The following is a 21,157-nucleotide window of genomic DNA, read 5'->3' on the forward strand; positions in this document are numbered from 1 at the left end:
AAAGGGGTTGTGTTCTACCAGAGCTTTTCCCGCGTAATGGAGAATCAGGTGATACGATGCATTATGCTCTCTAATGCAGGGGTCAGCGCTGCACTTTAACCGCTGTTCCACAGCGAGTCCAGTAACCAGGTTTAGGTGAAACAAAAACATGACTCATCATTTATTACAAATCTAAACAAAGCTGCTTGCTCCTGTGTGGATCTTTCCTGCAGAGGGCTGAAACCAACATGGTTAGGGTTATGAAATGTCTTCAGTCAGAACCTTTTTCTGGACTGTCATAGAAGATGTAATAAGGTGAAAGGTCCTCCAACAGCTGCGAGAGGAGCTTCCCTTCCGTTGCGGTTTGTCTACAGGAGCAGGAGCCCGAGTCTCACGCTCAGGGGTGGAGACCTCCAGCGCTGATCCCAGACCCGCTGCTGTGGCGTTCATGGTTCTGGTTTGTGTGATGAGGGGGGGCTGGTTTCGGGGGGGGCTGGGGCTGCAGACTCCGGCTGTGGGGGGGAAATAGTCGCTGCAGCTGGCTGTTTCTGCACCAGCTCTGGCTCATCCTGGCCTGCCTGTGGGGGGTGGACCAGGACCCGGTCAATCAGGCCAAAGTCCTGAGCCTCCATAGGGCTCATGTAGCGATCCCTTTCCATCACACTCTCTAGAAGTCAGAAAGAAGAGGGAAGTAAAAAAGGCATGACTCCTGCTACCTGGTGCATGGACATCCCTTCAAACGGCTACTGTTGGGACACATTCCACCTCCACCTGCTGTCAATGACTACGTTTACATGCAGCCAAAATCCGGGTTATGATCGGGTTAAGGTCGGTATTCGGGTTTCTGAGTTGATCAGAATAACCCGTTTACAAGCATAAATAGAAAGAGTTACCTCTAACTTGCATAACCCGATTTAAATGCGGACGTTGGGGTAGCGTCAGGACGTATGGACTACGTCCAGACGCAATATGCCTCATTTCCAGTTCTTCTTTTTCCGGTATCCGTGAAAACAACAACATGTTTCCCAGTTCGGAAGAGATAGCGACCGCGTTTGCGCTTTAGTTTCCTCGTCACTCCAAAAGTGTGGTGCTGTGCCGCGACTCGCCATGTTGCTCCCAACTTGTTGTTTACTTCCGGTGTTCTGGCGCATACAAGACGTCTCGCTACTCAAAAGACCAAGATTCCTTGCGTGCAGAGCATGCGCAGAACACACGCTTTGATGGGGATATCCCGGTATGCGTTTACACGACCAAACATTCGGGTTAGAAAAGGGTTACCCCAGGTGTAGTAACCGGGTTTGTAAAAACCTGGTTATGAGCTTATCCGGGTTTTTGGCGGTGTTTACATGGACCTGCGGAACCGGGTTATTGTGAATATTCGGGTTTTAAAAGGGTTACTGGCTGCATGTAAACGCACTCAACCATGGTAATGTATCTGAACTAAACCACACGCCAGCTGGCAGGGTGCGCTAGGCGGTGAAACAGGTGAGTGACCCTTCTAGGGGTCGTGGCCTTCGCCCTGCAGGACAACTACATCTCTACAGATCTACTCCAAACAGCAACGGACACGATCTAGTCATCTTGGGTTAGTCCACTCAAAACGTTTTACAGACTTGAGCAGCGAGTCATGCATCCATACCGATGGTTTCCAGCAGCTGCCCCGTGTGTTTGGCATAGATGCTGTTGATCTGTCTCTTCAGCTTCAGAATCTCCTCGGCCTGGATGGCGATGTCCGTGGCTTGACCCTGGGCACACACACCGGTGAATTAGGTCCACCTTTCAACATCTGCTCATGTCATGAGTGTCAGAGAGGTCCTACAGGACCTACTTACTCTGGCTCCACCTGAAGGCTGGTGCACCATGATGCGAGCGTTGGGTAGGGAATGCCTCATGCCAGTCGTACCGGCTGCTAGGAGCAAGCTGCCCATGCTAGCAGCCTGTCCAACACACCAGGTGGAGATGGGATTAAGGATGTACTGCATTGTGTCATAAATGGCCAGGCCTGCCGTCACCACTCCACCTGAATAAGAGAGGGAGCAAAGGTGACGCCCTGTTCACACCGATCGGAGCGGATGCAGCCCGGTTTCTGTACGGCGTGGATAAGAAAACAAGAGTCCCATCAGAACATCGGCACCAGCACGGCTGTGCAGATCCACGATGTTTCCACATGAAGTCTATATTCTGGATGCTGATTGTCATGAAGCTAAAGAACCTGAATGAGCCAGAGAGGAAGTGAGATGTGTTTAGGTTAGGTACATCCGGTTTATTTCAAAATAAAACCTGTGCTGCATTATATTAGCCAGCTTTAGTTTTATTATTAATGACAGGTCTATCGGTTCACAGGTATATTTATACACTTATTACGTAAAATGTCTGAGGGAGCAGCAGTCACTGCGAACTACAGTAACGTCCAGAAAACGGCAATATTGACCTACCTAGTGACCGGTCACCTACAGAATAATCCCACTATCTAAGTGGATTTTCTATTCTAACACCCAGAAGACTCTGCAGTGCTTGTTGACAGTCCATGAAGACAAGTGTGTCAACCTAGGTCTCCAAACAAAGGCTGTCCTCTCATCTCAGACTCAGACTGGATTCTGTGCCTAATTCAGTGAAGTTGAAATGAATATAATTATTACAATGATCCATTTATGCCTTATGTTCAGTAATGTTTGATTTAACAGGTGAATTATTATCTACACTCATACACGATGTTCATTAGATGCAAATTAAAGAGCAAGTCACCCTCAAATCAACATTTTTTTCTGATAAATTATATAAATGCGTGTCTAATTGTGCTGCAGACACGTGTAGTTAATAGTTTTGCACTTTAGTGCATTTTAGTTAAAATTGAAATTTTCTGCCTGAAACTGTCAGTGTTGTGCCGTTGTCGGGTAAAAACTCTTCACTGCATTTGAATTTAAATCTGCTACCGCTATTGGCTAAGAGGTATGCTATGATGTAAACTGGAACATTATGATGTCACAATGTCGTGAGTGTGTGTATTTGTTAGTGGCTCCACCCTCTCGGTCTGCTAGGCAACAGCATTTGTTGCATTTTTCAAACATGAAGTGGGAGTGAAGTACGCTTCTTGTAAGGGGTGACATGCTCTTTAAGGTTAAGGCCATCTCACATAAAGTGACATCCTCTTGTTTCACTCTGTTGCATCATCCCACCCACCAGGCATATAGAGTGCCCTGATTGGCCCACAAAGCGGATAAAGCTCTGTGATTTGTTCACTAGGCAGATAGAGCACTATGATTGGCCCACCATTATGGACCAATCACAACTCTTTATGTGTTTGAAACCCCCTCTAGAGAGCTGTGATTGGCCAGCCAGAATGCTGTTGGGGCTGCAGAGGTTCCAGTGGAGCGTTGCTAGACCAAACTGCAAAGCAAGAATTTGGTCTAGTTCACTAGGCTACTAAAGTGCCAAATGTGTCTGCAGCACCACCAGACACTCATTTATATAGATTATCAGCAAAAAAAGTTGTCATTTCTGATTCTGATGAGTGTTTCATGCAGACTGAACATGAAAATAGTCCCTACACCTACCTCCCGCTTTAGCTTCTGGTAGAAAATAGACGGTGAAACTCTAGGATTAGAACATCCTGACAGATCTAGGTTAAGGATGTCCTGTTCCGATATAGGAAGTAATTCAAAATCGGCCCAAAAACACTATCGGGTTACATCGGACTGCATCAAAACTCTCTGATATAAGCAGCCCGTTAAGGTTCACATTTTGCATCCAATGGTAAAAAAAAAAATTGTCGTTTTTATCCATAGTTACTGTTATTGGCTCTTGTTCTCTGATTGAGTAATATCACTTGATCAAGCCTTTCATCCATTCCATACTACGAAACAGGTAAAAGTATGTGTGATTTATGCTGACGCTGCATCGGGTTGATATCGGTATGCGTCAATACTGAAGGCTGCAATATCGGTATTGTAGCGGACGTCCGAAATCTACGTCATACTGTCACTTAACATTCATGGACTCACGACGGGGAAGACTGATGTTGGTTTAGCATCCAGGAAACAGCAGAGAACGTCTCTGCAAGTAGAAGCTAACCGTTAGCATTAGCAACTCCACCACACAGCAGAACTCCTCCAGGCTTGTGTTATTTGCGGAGATGAAACGTCATCGTTGCAGAGCAACCAGTCAGTGGTAGAGTCGTGCTTCTCTTAACCAGTCAGAGGAGAGATGTCCGAATATCAAGAAATCAGACTCCAAATGTTCCCCTCTGCTCTGTCTCACCTCTACTTCCTGAAACAACTCCAGAGTCCCCCTCCCCCCCCAGAGATCACCTCGCATGGCAGACCGCTGCAGATGTGTTAAAATGCTTGCGTGCATCCAAATCCATAAACGTGTCTTAAATTCACCCTGTCACCAGCTGCTCGGCACGTTTCCACATGTCCATATGAACCGACACCAGGGTCTGCTGGCTTAAAGTCGCCACATTTTCCTGTCAGGCTTTTCTTTAGAAATCACAAAGTTAGTGTTGAAAATGATTTATGAAGTTTTCGTCCCGTTTGGTTTGTAAGCAAGCTTCATAAAAGGTGTTTAGTAGCAGGCAGAGACAGCTGTGATCAGCGGCGTTCTCCATCTAAGAACGGTTCGCTGCGTGTTGCTTTAACTCACCAGGACTGTTGATGTACATGTGGATGGGCTTGTTGTTGCTCTCTGACTGAAGGAAGAGCAGCTGAGCAATCACCAGACTGGCTACAGAGTCATCGATCTGACCAGAGAAGAGAGACAGGTGTTCAGAAACACATCGTTGTTAGTTTTATTATTAATAAAATCATCCATAGACACTTACAGGACCCATCACACAGACTATTCTCTCTCTCAGCAGGCGAGAGTAAATATCATATGCTCGTTCTCCTCGCCCCTGAAAGAAAGCAGGTGAAAGAATGAATGACTGGATGCAGCAGTTAGGTCTCAGGCTGCAGCTTCAGTCCCTCTGTGTGGACAAACACTGGGGTATATGGAGGTTAGCAGGAAGCTCTCGATACAAAGTCTTCAGACGGCAATGTGCGCTCCCACAGGTTCTCTCCTCAGAGATGGGGGTGATGACCACTCAGAAACGTACCGTCTGCTCCACCACTATGGGTATGAGAGGACTCCTCCACACCGGACTGTGGTGAACGGAGCGGCTGTGCTTCAGCGTGGAGCCCGCCATGTTCAGCACCCTCTAGCAGAGAGGGGGACAGAGTTAGTCTGAACTAACAGAAAAGTACGAATCCACCTTCTGACACCAAAAATGTCTTCAGGACCAAATCTAGAGCTTAAATCAAGCTGTAGCTGACACACACACACACACACACACACACACACACACACACACACACACACACACACACACACACACACACACACACACACACAGTGACATCACATAAACAGGATAGAGGAAAACCGGAGTAGATGAATGTCCTGTTGTACAGCCTGGCCCTAAACCCGTAACCTCGTTACTGCTGACGTCATACGGGTGGGATTTTCCATCATGAACGGCCCGTTTGAGGTCAAAGGTCAGGCATGGGTTGCTGTAAGCCACAGGGACCACAGAGACTTGTCCTCGTGTCCGGGCCGTGGAGCTGAGCTTGACGTCTAGAACCGGTCATTTCCAGAACCATTCTCGTGTTTACTTTAGGAAGGACTGCTGGCTGGAAGCGACACCTGCTGAAGTTGCACCAAGCCGGAGCTCCTCTGGACATCGGAAAGCCGACAGAAGCGGCTCCGGCTCGGCTCACCACAGCAGCCGACACCGCCGGACACGAGTGTGCGCCACTACACCAATACTCACTCGCAGCAACATGACTGAAGGTGTCCTGGGTCTTCTCCCTCTTAGCTTCACCCCGGAACTAACTACAGTTGGCTCGAATTTCTTCCTCCCCCAGGTTTAACGTGTGATGACCACGCATGCGCTCCACTGCCGCCTAGTGTCTGGGAGCAGGTCAGCATCTGAACGGTGGGGCTGTGGAATGAAGAAATACTAGAAAACAAAGCGAGACAGGCAGGATCTAGGTATTATAATTATCACATTACACATGAACGTCTCCCTGGGCTGACACCTTACCCTGGTGGACGGGTTTGAGTCTCCCATCGATCCTCCTAGGAGCTAAGCTGCCTGAGGCTTTGTGCCTCTGGTGGGGTCACTCATGGCAAACAGGTCCTAGGTGAGGGATCCGACAAAGTGCAGCCCACAGATCCTTCATGACAAATATCAATGGAAACCATGTTCCCTCGCCTGGCCGCGGGTCACTCTGGAGCCAGGCCTGGAGGTGGGGCACGCTGGCGAGCGCCTGGTGGCCAGGCTTTCACCCAGGGAGCTCAGCCGGGCACAGCCCGAAGAGGAAACATGAGTCCCCCTTCCCATGGGCTCACTACTGGCGGGAGGGGCCAACGGGGCCGTGTGCAGTGTGTGATGGGTGGTAGTCGAGGGCGGGGACCTTGGCGGTCTGATCCTCGGCTACAGAAGCTGGCTCTGGTGGGGAAGGAGCCTGAGTTGGTGTGTGAGGTTGAGATGTTCTGGCTCTGACTAGATATAGCTGGACTCACCCCAACGCGCATGGCTCTGGCTCCAGAACCAGTTTCCTTGAGAGGGTTGGACTTTCTACCACTCTGGAGTTGCTCCCACTGAGAGATGCAGAGCAGGGGTGGGCATACTAGTTGCTCCCCCATCTTGGTGCCTGTATGTTGGGGTTTACCCCAGTGAATGAGAGGGTAGCCTCCCTCCACCTACGTGTGGGGGGACGGGTTCTGACTGTGGTCTGTGCTTCTGCACCAAACTACAGTTCAGACTACCCACCCTTGGAGGTGCTGGAAAGCGCTCCTTCTGGCGACTCCCTCGTTCTGCTGAGGGACTTTAACGCTCACGTGGGCAACGACAGTGAGACCTGGAGAGGTGTGGTTGGAACGGTCCCCCCGATCTGAATTTGAGTGGTGTTTTGTTATTGGACTTCTGTGCCAGTCATGGATTGTCCATAATGAACACCATGTTCAGACATAAAGGTGTCCATATGTGCTCTTGGCACCAGGATACCTTAGGCCGCAGCTCGATGATCGACTTTGTTGTTTCGTCTGACCTGCAGCTACATGTCTTGGACACTCGGGTGAAGAGAGGGGCGGAGCTGTCAACTGACCACTACCTGGTGGTGAGTTGGCTCTGATGGTGGGGGAGGATGCCGGTCAGACCAGGCTAGGGATGGGTACCTTTGACATTTGAATCGATCCGGTACTAATTCCCGGTACCTACGAGTCGATACCGGTACTTAACGGTACCAATTTTCGATACTTTTGAGTGTTTATTATTTTAATTCTCTTTTATAATTAAATATATATTTTTCTCAATATATATATATATAACCATATTTGATAAATATCACGATAAATAACATACAAGTTTGTATTTTAACATCGTCCTTGTAGTTTTATAAGCTGATAATTAAACTGAAGCAAACATCTTTACTGTGAACTAAATTTACTGTGTATCTTCATTCCTTTTGCCGTCCTTTTTCTTTTGATTTTTCCTACTGGGAAGTTAGAATTTCCGAGGAGAAAGCGAACGCACCATTAGCTGGTAACAACGGTGGCAATGGAAGCTAACATATCAAGCTAACGTTATCTTTAACAGTTTATTTAGCTGCTGGAGCAGATTAAAACGATGATGCCTCAAACTTAGATCGTTGTCGCTGGTTTTAACTTCATCCATTCACCCGTCGCATTTAGTAAAGTAAAGCCAAACTTTAGAGCGCGTTCATGTTCTTCTAGTCGGAAATTCGGAGTTCCGAGGAGAAAGCGAACGCACCATTAGCGAAACGGAAGCTAACAAATCAAGGTAACGTTATCTTAAACATTTTATTTACCTACTGGAGCAGATTAAGATGAGGATGTCTCACTTAGATCGTTGTCTGTCGCTAGTTTCATCACCCAGTTACCCATCACATTTAGTGAAGTGGACCCAAGCTTTAGCGTGCGTTCTTTCTACCATGCTGCTCTGTTTACAACGGGCTCGCAGGGACCGGCAACATAACGCTCTTGCGCATGCGCAACTGTCTTGGCAGTACCGAAACGAGGCACCGTTTGAAATGACGTGAATCGGTGTTCGGTCGGTACCTTAAAAAGTACCGAATTCGGTACTCATCCCTAGACCAGGCAGGACCAAACGAATGCTTCGTATCATGGGACGGTGTCATCAGGAAGGAGGACCAGGTTGGGAACATCCCTCCACAGATCTTGGTGTTATTTTCCAACTCTGCAAACAGGAGACCAATTAGCAGCATGGGACCTGTGCTGTATTGTAGAACGCTGGATAGAGAGTCCATGGGCTGGACCCTTAGACTTTCATTCGAGTGACTTGGAAGAGCCACTTTCAGTGCTTCAGAAATTCAAGATACTGGATGGCAACAAGAATTAGGTGGAAATCACTTAATACTTGATCCAAGTTATGAAAATTTTATCTGCTAAACATCCCCGTGTGCTAATGTGGGCTCAGCTGGTCCCACCATGTCTGGTTGACCAGACATGCTGACTTCCACTCCAGCATAAAGCTGCAGGACATCAGCTGGATTGTGTTTTTGAGGAAACAGAGACCCAGTTACCTGATGCTCTACTGCAGGACAGCTCTGCTGTGACGTTACGATGGTTCAGCTAAAACAGACTTCAGATTTGACCTTCAGGTAGAATATTCAGTTTCATCTCAGAGAACAACTCCTGTCAGGACCAGAAACCTGAGGAACAGCAGCAGCTCAGAAACCGCTGAAGCTTCGACCATCTGATCATCTCACCAGTGATGCTAGACTAGCCTCTTCACAAGTTGGGTTCACTTTTAGTCAGCTGCCCAGTGGGAGGAGCTTTTCTTGGTACCATGTCAGACAGCGAGAACCATCACCATCACAACTACAACCGTGAGCATGGTGAACACCTGGTGCATGTCAGCAGTAGAAGAAACAACATGTACAGGATGGGTTGCAACACTTCCACATTTAATTTGATCTTTTTCTCCTTTTTTGTTTTGTGTGAAAAAGAAAAAAAAAAGACAAAAACATTTAACAAAAATAGTTCCTACTAAGAGACATTTTCTCACCTCCCATAAACTCGCTAAGTCAAGTCTCAAAAGTTGCGACACTGGAAGAAATGCATAAAAGTGTCAGAGTCTCCTTCCTTTAATGACAAACGGGGGGTGCAGAAGTCAGCCATGTTGGAAACAATGATATGTTGGCAGTCACAGACAGCGAGTGGAGGGGTGAGGGTGTAGGGCCTCCGTCTTCCACACCTCCACGTCCAAGTCTCAGTGTGTGTGTGTGTGTGTGTGTGTGTGTGGGGGGGGGGGGTCACTGGTTCATCCTCCCAGGTTTTTCCTTGGCTCTCTAAAGGTTCCAGGAAGCTGGTTCAGAACCTGGACAGAAGACCAGGCTAGTCACCTTCCATGTTGAGCTGCATCTGGCATCTTCCTTAGAGCCCAGGGGGGTTAGGTTTGGGATCGGCGTCTAACTGAAACACCAAACGCATTTTACGAGATGATTTTGTGGGATGAGAGTACATTACAGAAGAGCTAGCTGGTGGTGAGGCCGGCTTGATCACACAACAAACTGTCCAACGGTCCTGATTAGAAGCCTGGAGTGGCTGCGAGGTGCCCGGTGTAGAGGAAACTATTCGTTAAATCTAACGGAAAACATCAATGAATTATGCAGAACGTCTAGTTGTGACTTATTTTACTGTACCTGCAAAAACCGGTCAATGCATCTAGCAGACAGCTAACCGTAGAGCATGAGTTAACTCACACTAACCACCTGGAACACGCAACTCTAGACAGAATAATGGAGCGGTCAGCATGTTGACAACATTTTAACATGAGAACATCAGTGAAACGATCCTTCACCGATGATCAGATAAACACAAAATGACCTGGACTGTTTGTAATTTTCACAGTTTAAATGGCAGCTAGCATCAACATTTCCAGCATTAGAAAGTCCAAGCACATGCACACACACACGCGCGCGCACGCACACACACACACACGAGATGATGATGGATGTATTTCATGACCCAGCATGGAAGGTGACCATCAAGTCCTAAAAGCAGAGGTCAAATTACTCCGAGGAGGAGGAGGACTGTTCCTTCTGAAGGATCTTTTCAATGAGCCGTTTGTGTCGGGTGACTTCACCCGATGGCAAAAGTGCAGACGGACCGTAAAAACTAGATCTAGGATGTAGACGCTGAGGCAGCAGCCCTCAGGTGGTCATGGTGGGGTTTCCTGTACAGACGAGCAGCTTCGGAGTCTCTGCTGCGCACATGTAGAGCCTTAAGGGAACAGACTGATGCTGGTTTCCAGTAACAAGTTGCTTCTCAGGCTAAGCCCAGCAGGCCATGACACATTAAAACAAGGGACAAACCGTGTGGCGGACAGAGATAGCCGTAGATATGTGTTGAAGAAGCAGGCTGTAAACCGTCAGCGTTCCAGCGGATCCAGGAGGGGGGTACATGGAAGCATCTGCTCCGTGGACGGATATGAGAAGATCTGATCACTGATTTGGGGGCCAACGAACAGCTGACGAGAATGCCAGCACAGCACTGGTTTTGGTTGGTGGATCCATCAGGGTTGGAACGAGGGGGGAGGAGATAACTGTTGTCATGCAGGGTCAGGTGTGTGTGGTCAAACGGGTCTTCGCAAGATCTTCATCTTAACTGCCGTAATGCATGGTGTTGCTTGGGATGACCATAGGTGAAGCCATGGAGATGGCAGCGCCCCCCATGGTGAACTGGTTAGTGATGGGATAGTAGGTACCGCTGCTGCTGGGGCCCGACTGGCCCGTCGTGGCTCCTGGAAGAGGCGACACAACTGCTGTCAGCTCTGCCTCAAAGGAAGCTTAGATGGTAAAACCAATTCTGTGAGGTCAAACTCACCTTGGACGATTCCTGTGCTCATGATGGAGCCCATCCGTGAGTGGGTGTGGTTTACAATCCCTGTGTTCACTGTGACCAATCAGAGGGCACAAAAGTCAGAGATGAACAGGTTTCAGCAGGTTGGATACAAGTACGCTTCAACACCCTAAATGACAACTGTAGATCAGTAGCTTGGCCATCCACCCAAAAGGTTAAGGATTTAGGTCTACTAGGTTTGTCCTCGTGAATGTCCTGCAGGTCCCTGGTCCTTCTAATTCCAGGAGACACACACTGACATAGTCCCAAACACACTCAAAATGGCCATGACTCAGCAGTTCCAGTTAACTTGAACTATACAGCAAAAAGCAGAGAAACCGATAAAACTCAGCCCCGGACCCTGAAAGTCATAAGCATTCTCCAAAACCTCCCGAGCTTCTCCATCCATCATCTTTAACCCCCCTACACTCAGCCCCCCGCTCCAGGTTTAAAACAGGCTCAAGCAGCCCGTGTTTACACTACCCTGATATGCGCGTGGCAGGGTGCCACCAACCAGCCCCGACCTTTTCTAAAGCGATGCACTGAACGTCCTCGTGGGATTGTAAAGGATTTCTGGAAGCCACGGGGTTTGGTCCATCACCAGTCCGTCTGGGAGCAGACCCGTGGTCCTCCTGGCTCTTTGTGTTGCTGGAACACACTAACCTTACCGCTGTTACCTTACCTTCATTATCGTCACTAGGGAAGGGGGTGTCATGTCCCACCAGGGTTTCAGCCTGAACATGGTCATTTAACAGCATAAAACCACCATAATGATCTTTTTTTTCCCAAGAAGAAAATGGTTCTAAAGACCACGCTCACTTGCTTTTTCAAATCACCTGCAGTGGTCTCTAGTGTATGCAAATGCCTTGTGACTGCAAGTCAATCTTTGTGTGTGTGTGTGTGTGTGGGGGGGGGGGGGAGCTCCGGCGCTCCTGTTTCAGGAACTAGAAGTGAGCCAGAGGAGAGGCGAGCAGAACATGACAAGTTGTGTTTGTCAGTGTCACGGCGCCTGGCCTACCAGGACACGGTCCTCCCTTTGTCAAAGAAAATGGTTAAAAGGAACAGACTCACGTCACTCACGTGACTACGACTCTGGGAGCCGTGGCAACGGCTCATGAGGTAAAGCTATATTTCAAACGTATAAGTTTCAATATAGATGTATAACGAGCCTTTTGCTTTGTAATTGTGTAGACGGTATATTGGTAAATTTAAATATGCGAGTGAGTGACTACCTGCTAGCCACCAAAGATGCAACTACTAAGCAAATAACCAACCATAGAGAACTGCTTTGGATCTAAAAACGTTTTAGATATCAGCCCGATAGCTACAATTAGCTGACTCACACTAAAACTGGAAATTTGCCTCTGACATAGCTGCTGGCTCCTGATCCGTCCATCTTTTTTTTTTAAATATCTCGCTGCATTCTGGGCAATTTCTTACTAAAAGAAGGCAACAAGACACCTCCTGTGTATCCTTGGTCAGCTAGCTAAATGGCTAACAAACGGAGGACATGAACATCGGGACTGACTGGAACACGCCATGGCGGTTCCTGATGACGCATCTCCTAGGTGGGACCAAGGCATCAAGGCGAGGCTCTTTGACATTGAGAAACATGTCTAGAGTCTTATTTCCTGATATTCTGACATCTCTCCTCTGATTGGCTAACAGTAACACGGCTCTACCACCGACTCTCTTTGCTCTGTAATGCTGATGTTTTACCTCCACAAATACACAAGCCTGGAGGAGTTCTGCCGTGTGGCGGAGTTGCTCATGCTAATGGTTAGCTTCTACTAGCTGAGCCATTCTCTGCTCTCTCCTAAACCAACAACAGCTTACCCAGAACTACCCAGGGGTAAGTGTCTCCACCCATCGTGAGCCAAGATGGGCGAGTCCATGAATGTTAACTTGACAACGTGCTCCACGAACTGACTAGATAGGGAGCCTGAAGCCTCACTTACACAGAGTGCAAAAGATGAGGATCAGAACTCATGCGGCTTCCATGAAGACAGAACATCATGGGGTCCAATCAGAGCATTTATACCTCCAGCGGTGCGGCGCAGATCTGGATGTGGAGCTGCTGAATCTTTCTGCATGTTTTCTGTTCTTCCAGACGCGCCATGAAGTCATGAAGGTGAAGAAATTACATGAGCCAGACAGCGAGGTGCATCTGGTTTGTTTGAAAATAAAGCCGGAGTTGCAGCATTCTATAGGTTTCTTCTGTTGTTAATGACAGGGATGTGTGATGACAGGAGAGGACGAGTGTTTGGGTCTGCTAGCTCCTCTCCACAAATGTAGTTGTTATAACGAGAACATCGTTGCAGAGACGTTCCACAAACAACCTGCAGTCAGTGTAAAAGGCAGTCTGCCCGGAAGCCACGTGGATTCTGGTCCGCATCCATTCTGCACTCGGTGTAAATGAGGCTCAAGTGCCCCCCCCACCCCCCACCCCCCCTGCCACGTGGTCCTCAAGGGATAAACCATCAATCCTGCTCAATGGTCAACTTTCCTGGCGGGGTCCCACCCATTAGAACAGTGGGAGGGTTAAGTGTAACTGCTTTGTTGCACTCTCCTGTATCAGCCACTCCAGATAAAAGTGTCTGCCATAAACACAGGTCATCTATAGACCCTTTTACTACCTACGTTATCAAAAGTTGCGCGCGCAGCCTGGCAACGAGAGTGAAGACTTCCTCATTCACACTCGATACTAAAACAGCGTTTTAAACCGTTTGTTTTGAAGTTCTGAGCACATAAAAATGTCGGGTTGTTGCGTGTATGGATGCCAGAATCGCTTCTCTTCAAGCAGTGGACTGAAACTTTACAGAATTCCGAAGGGAGCACATCCATTTGAACAAAATCGGAGGCGTCTGTGGCTGCAGGCCATCAAAAGGGTTGATGAAAACGACTGAAAACACGATCCGAAATGCTCGAGTTTGTAGCGCCCATTTTATATCAGGTAAGGTAATTATGTACTAAGGTTACATATAAATTTATACGCTTTATTTCATGCTTCAAATTAACATTTCATTCATCTGTATTTTGCCACTGCATATTAGTATAAACTGTATTTCTCTAAAATTAACACAATTGTACTCTGAGCACGCTAAAAAAAGAAACCTATGCTATACTCAGCCTGCCATGCAGGTACAGTTGGCTGTGAAGACGTAGTTCTCTGGTTTGTTTACTATGACCCAAGCCTCGTACGTAGCAGTCTTGTGTCCTTGTCTTTGGCTAGGAAGGACTTCTGCCCTCAAGACGCAAAACTCAGAGTCTATGAGGTGATATTTTACTTTCTGTACGTGGCCACAGACAACATAGTTGTATGCATCTAACGATTTGTATGCCCGTAGCTTCTCACGTGTGTACTTACTGGGCCTCTCCACTAAAACGTATATATATCGGTTCACTGGATATCTGGCCACGCACCTACATCTTCCACCCATTCCGTAATGCCACAAGGATCCGGGAGTCTGTTGCCATTCGTTAAAGTGACTTTAATAATATAACATTCAAGATTTGCCGGTGATAACCCCGCAGCGTAGCTTGATAAAGCCTGAAACAACGCCATTCTCTGTTGCCAAGCTGCGCGCGCATTCTCGCTGACGTCATATTGTTTACAAACAGTAAAAGGGTCTATAACCACTCACTAACTGAAACCCAACTCTGACCCAATCAGCCTCTCACACGGTTCTAGAGGTTCTGCTCCACATTTGTGTCTATTCAGAGTTGGACTTCGGCTCATTCTTTTGCTACATTTGACACCAGTGAACCGTTATCAGGTGCGACTGGCACTTTGGTTTACCAACGATCAAAAAACAGACATTGACATCAGGACGTGTTGAGGTTGGGAGTCCTACCTAAGGGGATGAGGTTGTTGTGAGACACTGCTGGGCCGCTGCCAATGACTGTGCTGAGGTCATAAGCTGCAGGCATCCCTGATGAGGACAGAGGAAAAAAAAGCAATCAACAACAATTGCTGCTTACTTTCAGCCAGAGTCACACTTTGGTCTCGTTGAAGAGAAGGGGAGGGGTGAGTGTTCAGTGACCGTGTCTGCGTTCAACACCTAGCTTGTTAAGATTCGCTATGGCAGCTTTAAGGTAAAAAGTGTTTAAAAATAAAAGCAAGCAGCATAAAGTGAGCAATCTGTTTATTTAGGGCCTTACTGTTCACTCATCCCCAGAAAACAGACTGGAGGTAGGACGTTACAGACTCGCTCGTATGAGACCAGGCCGGCCGGCTCAGCCGGTTACGACGCTGCCACACCTTCTTACCTTCTACTTCTTGCTCTTTTTACGTCTTTTACTTCATTGATTCTGGACAGATCTCATCTTTTTGTGTTTACATGCTGCATTGTCTTTCTGCGTTTTAAAAATTGTAACCACCTGCTTTCATACTCTGTGAGGGGCTTTTAGTCTCTGCTGTACTTGTCAGCCTCTCTCTGTCAGTTGACATGCTGTTCTTAAATGTGCTCTACGGTGCTTCCTACAGCACACATCCTTCTACAGCAGAACTGGGTGCCAATACAGACTACACCGCTCTGGATTCTTTAGAACAAGTATTCATCCTGATAAAAAGTGAATATGGGTCAGAACAATCGGTCAGTGCCTGACTGACCCGAAGGGGTCGGCCTCTGGGTCGTGGGAGCCTGACTGCTTGAGCTGACGGAGCAGAAGGTCATTTTTAAAATGTTCTCTTTTCATGGCACTGCGGTGCTGTGATCTTCTGTCCCTCACTCGGTACCATTCTTCACACGTGCGAGGCGAAGAACGACCAGCCAGCTCCCTTCAACACCAGGAAAGAATTTACCATTGCAACAATGGGCGCGTTTCCACTATCGGGACTTTTCTGGTAATTTTAGCGGAACCTCGCACCGCAACTCGTCACAATGACGTCGACAAATGAAAGCGTCGACAAGAACTAAAATAATCCACGGGTTTATTCTATGTGGCTCTGGTTTTTGCTTATCCTGTCCGCCGTGGCACCTTCTGCTGCCTTTCTGCTCCAGGCACACGCGCAGCAGCGGCCTTCCAGGTGAGCTGTCGCGTCACCAGAAAAACAAGACATGACAGCGAGCCGGCAACGTGGCTCAAAAGCTTTTTACAAAGATGAAAGAGATCTGCAAAGTAGAACTCCTCTTTCATACAACGGTGATGCATCAACACCTTGAAAGAAGCGCGTTGTGGAGGAGGACGAACTGGACAGTTGTCTCTGTGAGCTAATTAGCGGCCGTTAGCAGCTAACAGAGAGTTACTGGTATTTATAGCTGTAACAGTAGTGACTTCGTTAGCTTTAGCACACGCGTGTCATGAATTTGCTCTAACGTTACAATCTAATGACCTCCTGTCACGTTGGTGTTAAAAAACGCTCCTATTCAAAGCACGCGTCTGTGACCAAACCAACAAACAAACCTCTACAAGCAAAGGCGGACATGAGGCCCCAGTCGTCTGATAAGCTATCGTCTGGTCTTTGTTTTTAGATAACACATCACAGATCACACTGCATGCTAGGGGCTAAAGATGAGTATATTAGAGCTGATGCAATAAGTATACTTTATGCACGACACGATTAGTCGGCTAATCAGCCCAAAAACTGGTGATTAGTCAATTATTAAAATAATCATTTGTGGCCACCCTCGTCTCCACATCAACAGATGGCAGAACGGGCCGTTTTCAGGAACCACGAGAAAGGCCCGGTGGAGCAGAACCTTCACGTAACTCACGCTTATTGGTTGTAACTCAGCAGGAAATGACATCAGCAGACATCAGTACAATAAACCAGAAGAGTTGCTGGTGAAGCAGAATTGAGGCAAAAGCAAGGCTTTAAAATAGTTGTTTATTCACTCCTTGATGATGAATATTTACAGACCAATGATCTAGCTGAACAACCTGCTGGATGGTTTTCAGTCAGGCTTTAGACAACACCACAGCACGGAGACGGCACCGATTAAGGTATTAGCGATGCTCGGATCTGCAGCTTTTCATACTGTGAACCACAACATCCTTCTCGACAGGCTCATAAACTGGGTGGGACTTTCAGGCACAGTCCAAAGTTGGTTCCCATCTAGGACAGGGGTTCTGTTGTTTCTGCTGGTGATCACAAATCATAGCAGATCACCGTGACATGTGGGGTCCCCCAAGGCTCTATTCTTGGACCACTGCACTGGGTCAGACTCGTGTTTAGTTACAATAAATTTCCCTCAACTGTTTCAGCTGATTTTCCCATTTTAATATTAATGAGCCACAATAGTACTGCTGCAAAACATCCCATCATGCAAAAGGCATGTGATGAGCAGGTGGCAATAATGTCGACAATAACATTAAAGTACAAAATCTAACATTGTGAACATGAGTGGCCTTCATCGGCAACTCTGGAACCTAATGAGCAGCAGCTGGTTTTAGCTGTGGTATTCATCATGTCTCTGTATTTGTTCACCTGATACAGCCATCCCCTGACTCATGCTGTAGGACGCCCCTGTGTTCCACATGTTCTCCGAGGGAGAGGTGTAGTGTGAGCCAGGAGGGGGGTTGGGAGAGGTGCCTGTGTACCTGAAAATGCATACAAGCACACTCGTTGGATGTCAATGAGACTGAACATGCTCTTCTGCACTAATAGAGCCAATTGAATGGGACGTAGTTCAGAGTAGGGCCCGACCGATATATCGGCCGATATTGGGGTCATTAACACTATCGGCTATCGGCCAAAAAGACGGCTGATATGGCCGATATTGCGCTACCTATCCAGCAGATGGCGCCAGCTTTATGAACTCATGTTGTGTGGCTCCACTCCTCAGGGGGTGGAGCCACCTTCACAGCACACATGCAGAGGAGCAGCAGGAGCAATTCAGTCAAGCAGAGAGACGGTGATGAGGAAGTGGGAGGTAAGTCTTCAGTTTTAAGCATATTTGTTGTGTCAGTGGTAAGTTGAACAGTAAAATAAGCAATGATAAAAGTATGTTTCCCCTCAACATGCTTCCTAAGTTTATTGTGTGCCTCGTGGCCTCGTATTGAAAAGTTACCCTGGAGAAAAAACAAAAAAAAAACTGCTGCAGCATTACGCTCTATGCAGAGCTCACGCTGCTTCCCCTTCAGTCATGCAGGGCAGTAAGTAAGTAACGATTTTCTGGTAGACATTCTGGAATATTCTCAGACAATTTCATCTGCTCTTCTTCAGCAGTCTTTTCAAACTCACACGGCCGCTTGGGGGGGGGGGGGGGGTGGCAACAAGGCAATGAAGTGCTGTGATAGCAGGGAGTCCCTTCTCCTGTCCCTAGCTGGGAGAGGAGGAGGGACTCAGCCATATATTTTATATAAGTTCACCAAGTTAACTTCCACAGAGTGTTACTTTGTTACAAAGCACAAGTGTTACGTTTTATTTATTGCTGCATTTTTATTATTTTAATATTCTTACACGGATCTTCTGTCCCTAAACGTGTGTGTGTTGTTAGATTTCCCAGAGTTAGCGAAGACAGGAAAAACATGTTGTAACCAGTTGTTTTAGCATAAAGCAATGGAAGGGAAGGCTTGCATTCACCTACATAAAAACACTACAGTATATGTGAATTCACTTACATTGTTTTATGCTGAACTAAAAAACCACCTGCTGCCAGGTCACATTGGGCTGGTTATAAAATGCTTTTTCTGACTTGTCTAGCTCTGGGGAATCTTAACAAGACACAGTTTTACTGAGTGGTGGAATATTCCTTTAAGTTAAAATGTAGTTGTGGAAACCACAGTTTACAAGAAAAAACTTGAATGTTAAGATTTATGCTGTGACTGAGTTTGTGTGTTCTGTTGTTTTTGAGATCTGCTAAATAAATCGTATTTGCATCACTTGGAAACCCGAGTGAGTTATGGAGACAGTTCTTTGGTGTGTGTGTGTTTGCATCAAAAAGGCAGAGAATGAAGGGTTTAAGTTTAAGAAAATTTCTATTTCTTTTTTTTGTGAGGGAGATTTATTGGCCATTATATCGGCTACCGGCCTTTGTTAAAAGTTTTATATCGTATCGGTCCCAAAAAAAGCATATCGGTCAGGCCCTAGTTCAGAGGATAAACGCACCTGAAAAAGGGGTTCTTCAAGTCCAGGAGGTTGCTGGACTTTGATCCTGTCTGGTCCACCTGGGCAACAATGCTGATGTCGTAGCTTTGTCTGTGGAAATCAGAGTTCGCAGCATCAACAACATTATATCCTATCCATAGACGTGTGATGTGTTGGAAACAAAAACAGTCTGCAGGTAACATGACTGAAAACAGGAAGAAAACATTAGCGCCCTGAAAGAAAAAAGATGGAATAAACAATGAAGACCATAATGGGACAGGATGTATTTAGGGATGCAATATCCAATCACAGTCGGCGTTCTCCAGCCTGGTACCTGATAACACACTGAGGACATAAAGGACTGAAATGTATTTTATCTCTGAGCATTGACAAAGTTTATGTTACTGCTTTGATTTTATTGCACTGTTGTTTCCAGTCTTATGGTTGGAATTACGCATGTTGTATTTTATCCCTTATTTATTGTGTATGGTGTTTGTGTTGTCTGGAGCCTTGTTTCCACCTTCTGATTGTGAACTAGCCCTGTTGGTTCAGCACTTTGGTTAGCTGTGTTTTAAACATGCTTTATAAATAAAGGATGGATAAATAAACAACTTTTTTTTAGATTTCATTTTTTTTGCTTGTTTGACTATTTAAATTTTAAGGCCTGTTTACAGCAACAGATGCTATTCTTGGCTCGTTCTGTGACGAGAAAGAGAGGCAACAAAATCCCTTGATCATCGCTGATGAAAACACTGGTGCAGATAAGTCTCTGGTGTCATTCCTAAGAACACAAGTTAAGGCTAATTCATGCTTCTCCGTCTGCGTCAGTGCGGAGACACGCAACGCCATTATCCGTCCTTGCGCAGGGCCCCGGCAGGCACGCAAGTACGTACAGAATCGAGACCACTTTTTTAAACATCCGTCGAACGAGACAGACAACACAAGCTTGTGATTGGTCAGGGCACCGCTGTCGTCTACAGCGCCGCCATTGCGCCCTCAAAAACATAAAGAGAGCCGAGGATAACTAGCGGCAGACACGGAGAAGCTTGAAGAATACCTCGCGAAAAAACTCTAAAAACATGAACGTTTAATTCTCCCGTGACTGGAGGAGTGAAAAGATGCGCAGCAAGCATTTTATTTGTGGACGGAAATGACAGGAAACGTGGGTTTAGAGGTGGCGAGCGCATGAAGAGGTGGAGGAGGATGAGAGACAAATTTTTCTGTGTTAAAAAGTCTCTTATAAACAAAAAACATAATATAAACACACCATCTTGGACCGATACATGACAGGATACCACAGAACAGCGCTACGCCCTCTGGTGTCCTGGCAGGGAATTGCTTTGCAACACTCTCCATGAGACGGAGAAGTACGAGAGCAAAACGCTTCCGTCAAACCGTGCGTGTCTGTCCCTTGCGGAGCTGACGGAGAAGCATGAACCAGGCTTTAGTAAACAGTAGGGCTGGGGGTAAACGATTATTTTTAAAACGATTATTCTGACGATTATTTTATCGAATAGTCGACTATTCTAATGACTATTTAGAAAATTAATCTAACGATTATTTTTCTATTGCACAATTAACAAAAACCAGAAAATCTCAAATAAATTCCTCAAAAAAAGATAAATTCTTACTGTAAGAGAATAAACACTACAGGCCTTCCATTTTGTATAACACTGCTTTTATTGTGTTGCGGTTGGTTATGTTCTGGTGACGTGTAGAACTTGGGAGTGCAGGCTGCTGCCTGAGAGGTGGTAGAAGATGGAGTGTCTCCATGCTGCTTTGTTTTGGTCACTTATGTGCGTGAGGCGAGTGGTGTTACAGGTTAAACCAAACTCAAGGTGATATTTTAAACTAAACCGAAAACCCACAACACTCTAAATGTAATAAAAGGGAGATCTACACCACAAAAAAGATGAACTCTAAACCAAAACGTAACAGCTTATCCCAACGCAAGAAGCTGTTAGCGAAGATGCTAACAGTAGCTTTACCAACGTTAAGTTCAAGTTACCAAGTTTAAATAAACCAAAAACACCCAGCAGCAAACAGACCAGCACGGAGGAGAGACTGCTACCACCAAAACAGCTCTCCTAATGTCTGAAAGAAGCTCCTTTATGAAGGGAGAAACGCTCCCGGTGATTTTCTACATCTGCGGTAGAGATGAAGCAGCGCATCTGACCCCGGAAGTTGTTGTCCGTTGCCGGGAGACGAAGGCGGGCAAAACAG

General features: G+C 46.6%; 2 protein-coding genes across 2 annotated transcripts in view; both read right to left on the reverse strand.

Annotated features, from left to right (window-relative positions):
- Positions 1-147: 147 nt before the first annotated feature.
- clpp (caseinolytic mitochondrial matrix peptidase proteolytic subunit) lies at positions 148-5,923 on the reverse strand. The gene is made up of 7 exons (XM_015968955.3): positions 5,786-5,923; positions 5,072-5,173; positions 4,799-4,870; positions 4,621-4,717; positions 1,812-1,999; positions 1,619-1,724; positions 148-646 (listed from the first exon to the last, which is right to left on the reverse strand). The coding sequence occupies exons 1-7, from the start codon at positions 5,795-5,797 to the stop codon at positions 426-428; spliced, it is 798 nt and encodes a 265-aa protein (XP_015824441.1). The 5' UTR covers positions 5,798-5,923; the 3' UTR covers positions 148-425.
- Positions 5,924-10,446: 4,523 nt separating this feature from the next.
- Positions 10,447-21,157, reverse strand: part of carm1 (coactivator-associated arginine methyltransferase 1) — a 29,524-nt gene continuing 18,813 nt past the window's right edge. The window contains exons 12-16 of the mRNA XM_015968951.3: positions 18,956-19,045; positions 17,333-17,445; positions 14,757-14,834; positions 10,888-10,956; positions 10,447-10,804 (exon numbers count right to left, since the gene is read on the reverse strand). Coding sequence (XP_015824437.1) covers positions 10,665-10,804; positions 10,888-10,956; positions 14,757-14,834; positions 17,333-17,445; positions 18,956-19,045 — 490 coding nt within the window. The 3' untranslated portion in view covers positions 10,447-10,664. The remainder of the gene's footprint in view (positions 10,805-10,887; positions 10,957-14,756; positions 14,835-17,332; positions 17,446-18,955; positions 19,046-21,157) is intronic.

The sequence above is a fragment of the Nothobranchius furzeri genome, chromosome 18 (genome assembly GCF_043380555.1).
Source record: "Nothobranchius furzeri strain GRZ-AD chromosome 18, NfurGRZ-RIMD1, whole genome shotgun sequence".
NCBI classification, from domain to species: domain Eukaryota; kingdom Metazoa; phylum Chordata; class Actinopteri; order Cyprinodontiformes; family Nothobranchiidae; genus Nothobranchius; species Nothobranchius furzeri.

Coding starts and splice junctions, on each gene's coding strand:
- clpp (XM_015968955.3), bottom strand. Junction 4,718..4,798: donor TAGTCTGTGTGATGGGTCCT/GTAAGTGTCTAT, acceptor TTCTCTGGTCAG/ATCGATGACTCTGTAGCCAG. Junction 647..1,618: donor GCAGCTGCTGGAAACCATCG/GTATGGATGCAT, acceptor TCTGACTTCTAG/AGAGTGTGATGGAAAGGGAT.